At 37.9% G+C, this 4,345-nt stretch overlaps 1 protein-coding gene across 1 annotated transcript; it reads left to right on the top strand.

Annotated features, from left to right (window-relative positions):
* The first annotated feature begins 1,516 nt into the window (after nucleotides 1-1,516).
* On the top strand, nucleotides 1,517-3,539 carry LOC103448644 (NAC transcription factor 56-like). Its single transcript, XM_008387908.4, has 3 exons — nucleotides 1,517-1,842; nucleotides 1,984-2,291; nucleotides 2,443-3,539. Exons 1-3 carry the CDS (start codon nucleotides 1,620-1,622, stop codon nucleotides 3,016-3,018), a joined length of 1,107 nt encoding a protein of 368 aa, XP_008386130.1. The 5' UTR covers nucleotides 1,517-1,619; the 3' UTR covers nucleotides 3,019-3,539.
* The last annotated feature ends 806 nt before the right edge of the window (nucleotides 3,540-4,345 follow it).

Raw genomic sequence — 4,345 nt, 5'->3', positions numbered from 1 at the left:
CTTTTTTATCTAAAAAATTAAGTGCTTAACTACCACACCCGTTATGTAACATTACACCTAGAAGTCAATTGGTAGTACTAAATTTATAATATTCCAATTAATACCCTGAAAGGCAATAATTTACTAAACTTTTTTTTTTCCAGAAAACACATCATGCATGGAAAAGAGACTCCTAGGGTTTGATATATGACATCTTAACACCACCTGAGCCCATGCATGATACATACCAGTATTATTAGGGTATATAGGGATTGCCATGCCCTCATGTGTACATCACAAGACCACAATTGTTTACATGACACCAATATTGTATTATCATTTAATCCACATTTTCATGTAATTAGCACGTGGGTCACATTCAAATAATTTATTATTCCCAGCTAAATCAACAAGATTGAAATGTATTTATACAATACTAGATGCCCACACACAAAGTGTGTGAAATTTTGTGTGTGAAATATTTTACTTTTGTTTTTAAAATTGAAGGAGAGAGGAAGAGAGTGAGAGAGAAGTGGGAGTGGGGAGAGAGGGAGGGAGGTTTATTTTTTATTTGTTTACTTTTAAAAAAAATAGAAATGATAAAATCACCTGTATGTGAGGTTTAAAAAAAATTAAAATTTTGTTTTGTGAAATTACATTACTATTCTTAACTTTTTTGTTGTGATAGAAGACAAAAATGTCTTTTCATCCTATATTTTGGTTAAAAAAAAACAGTTTATTAATATGTAGTTTAGATAAACATTGTATACATATAGCAATCCATGTCATCTTAATGAAATTTGTTTATCAATGTCATATTTGTTATAGTAATGGCAATATCTGACTCTCAATCTACTCACTTTTATTTTAAACGTCGTACATATTATCTGTCATCGCATTACACGCACATATTCCGGCTAGGTGATGGGTTTTTATACATCACATTATAAAACTAAAACGAATTTCGATCCCTACACTAAGCGATGAAAAGATTGAAGTGAAAATTATGTCCAATTGATCTTAGTCTCTCCCATGGTTTCTTGGTGAAGTGGGGTCCTTGTCAAAAATTGGCGGTATTATGCGCTACAAAAGCATGACAACTGAAGCATAAAGCTTGTTCCCACCCCAGACTTATCCGTCTATATCTTTTTGTTACCTTGTGTGGTCTGTGGGCCCCACCTCACCTCACAGTACACGTGTCGTTCTCTCTCACGTTTGCGAATTACACGTGTTGGCCTATCAACGGCCCACCTTCCAGTTCGCGTCGTCCTAGGGTTTCCATCACCTCCATATCCCCATGACCTCACTTTCTCTCCCTCTCCCTAGGCTAACCACCACAAAGTCACTCTCAATCCCATGCTCAAAATTAGGCCACCTCCGTAATCATGATTAACGCAGTAATTATACATCTCATAAACTGTCTAATCTACCCCTGATCCCGTTACGTGGCCTTCTACCATTGGTTCCATTGTTTAAAAACCATGCAGGCAACTGCAGCTCGATATTCCCCTTCACATACTTAAAACAGGGGCCCTGCAAGTCTGCCACCTCCAAACGACATTTAAAGCTTTATATGTAAATTGTGTGATATGTAATATGTGCTTGGCTGCAAAGGAACCCTCCGAACCCATAAACCAAAGATGGAGAGCACCGACTCGTCAACGGGCTCACAACAGCAGCAGCTGCAGCCGCCACAGCCACCACCTCCTCCGCTGCCAAACCTCCCACCTGGGTTCCGCTTCCACCCGACAGATGAAGAGCTAGTTGTCCACTATCTCAAGAAAAAGGCCACCTCCGCTCCCCTTCCGGTTTCCATCATCGCTGACGTCGACCTTTACAAGTTCGACCCCTGGGAGCTCCCAGGTATGCACGAAATTAAATTTCTTGCATACGGCAGGTGTATATAAAATTCTTTCTTATAACATGTGTATATATGTTACCGACAACAATAATACTGATTGTATTATGTGTTTCCTTCTTTTTCGTTTTTCTTTCTTGGTTCAGCTAAGGCTACGTTTGGAGAGCAAGAGTGGTATTTTTTCAGTCCTAGGGACCGGAAATACCCGAACGGAGCGAGACCAAATAGGGCGGCGACTTCCGGGTATTGGAAGGCGACGGGGACTGATAAGCCGGTGCTGACTTCCGGCGGTATTCAGAAAGTTGGTGTGAAAAAAGCACTTGTGTTCTATGGAGGAAAACCCCCGAAAGGAATTAAAACCAATTGGATTATGCACGAGTACAGGCTTGCTGATAACAAGCCCAACAACAAACCACCAGGGTGTGACTTGGGCAACAAGAAGAACTCCTTGAGGGTAATCCAGAACTAAGCACTTCTATAATAGTTCACTAATGATATTTAAATTTGGTTTTTGGACCCCATGGTAGAATTTGTACGTACGTTTTATTTGTTAATTTAATTTGGAGATTAATAAATTGAATTAATGTGTTTTTGTTTATGTGTAGCTTGATGATTGGGTGCTGTGTAGAATTTACAAGAAGAACAACACACATAGGCCGATGGATCATGAGAGGGAGGATTCCATGGAGGACATCTTGGGACCGTTGATGCCACCATCTATAAGTCATGTGGGCCACCATCAGAATATGAAGCTGCACCTTCCAAAGTCTAATTTGAGTTATGGGCCGCCTTTCATGGAAAATAACCAAATTTTTTTTGACGGGATGATGAGCAGCACCGACGGATCGGCTTCTACTCATCAGCTGCCACAAAAACGGCCAATAGTTCCATCCCTGTACTGGAATAATCAGGAGGAGGATGACCAGACGGCTGCTGATCCTTCATCAAGCAAGAGAATACAACTACACCAATTGGACACTGGTACTAATTCTAATGGTGATGGGATTAATGGCGGTGCTACTAATAACAATTCTACTTCTATTGCCAATCTACTTTCCCAGCTTCCTCAGACTCCACCATTGCACCAACATGCAGTATTGGGGTCACTTGGCGACGGTCTATTCCGGACGCCGTATCAACTGCCTGGGAGGAATTGGTATTCTGACTCCAATTTGGGATAGAGGGTTGATGAATTTGATGATTATGGCACGTATTGAGATCGATGGATCGATTGGCAAAGGTTTGAAGAAGATTACGATGATCATGTTAGATATATTTATGCTCTTGTTAATTAGGGGATCATAAATAGGGTATAAATTGTTTGTATAGATTTTGGATACTTAGGGGAGATTGAGATTTTGTTTCTTAGGAAATTAATCAAACGGTCCAGATAATGATGAAGAGTGGCATCAGCAAATTCCTTTGACAAAAAGGTAGCTGCTATAAATTCAGGTGAGGTGTGTTCTGCTGATAGAAATATAAATCTATATTTATTTTTGCTCCCTTTATTTTTTTCATATGTAGAGACGATGAGAGAAAAGGAGGATGAGGTGCTTGCTTTTGTTGTAGAAAAAAAAAAGATTAGATATGTTATATTTTTCTGTAGAATACATTAATATACACTTGTATATTAAACCTTATTGTAGAACTTCTATTTCTTCCCAATTATATTTATAAACTAAAGAAGGCAAAAATTGTACTACTGTGTTTTTATTTCTTTTACATCTTTATACTTTAACTTTCATCTTGATCATCAACCTCATATATATGTGCTTGAAGTTCTATACATGATTAATGTGTTGTGATCAGACATAAATTATGCTAGGTATAGCTAGCTAGTAGTTTCTTGCTAGGTTTTTGGCTTTCTCTCGCATCGAACACCATGAACCCACAAGGTAAGGATCTCTTCGTAATACACCATTTTCTTCCTCTCCACATCTACTTAAAATAAATTGTAAAAAGAAAGAACATGCAATCTGAAGGTGAAGTCCATATTATCTATACGCCTTTGTGGTATTAATTCTTCCTTTTCATTTTTCCAGATTTTCAAATGACTTGTTTGAGGTGAAGCAGTAGCAGTTTTATATGTATAATTTCACATGTACGCTTCGCATATATTCGCATATTCAAGTTAGATTTTACGGTAATATCATACACGAAGTAAAAAATTAAAAAGCTATCACCAGTAGTAGACAGTATTACAAGAAATTTCTTCTTAATAATTGGTTGGAAAAGAATTATAAACATGTAACTAATTTGTAGTATGAACATGGGGTTCCATTGCTTTTAATTAAATCACGCATGATTTGTTGTCAGATCAGATATTATCATATCGGTATTAAGGTTAGTCATGCTTTGTTGTCGTTAATTCTTTTAGTCACGGTTAACTTCGATAGTCAAAGTCTAATTACTTTCTGCACCCTTCTCCGTTGAGTGGTTCAATGGTGATTAGACTATGAAGTGTGGTCTGTCGATTTACTATTGCATTTGAGAGAATTTCAGCACTAA

The sequence above is a fragment of the Malus domestica genome, chromosome 11, assembly GCF_042453785.1.
Source record: "Malus domestica chromosome 11, GDT2T_hap1".
NCBI lineage: Eukaryota > Viridiplantae > Streptophyta > Magnoliopsida > Rosales > Rosaceae > Malus > Malus domestica.
This window is presented reverse-complemented; position numbering and strand designations above follow the sequence as displayed.

Coding starts and splice junctions, on each gene's coding strand:
- LOC103448644 (XM_008387908.4), top strand. CDS start 1,620: ATGGAGAGCACCGACTCGTCAACGGGCTCACAACAGCAGCAGCTGCAG. Junction 1,843..1,983: donor CGACCCCTGGGAGCTCCCAG/GTATGCACGAAA, acceptor TTCTTGGTTCAG/CTAAGGCTACGTTTGGAGAG. Junction 2,292..2,442: donor ACAAGAAGAACTCCTTGAGG/GTAATCCAGAAC, acceptor GTTTATGTGTAG/CTTGATGATTGGGTGCTGTG.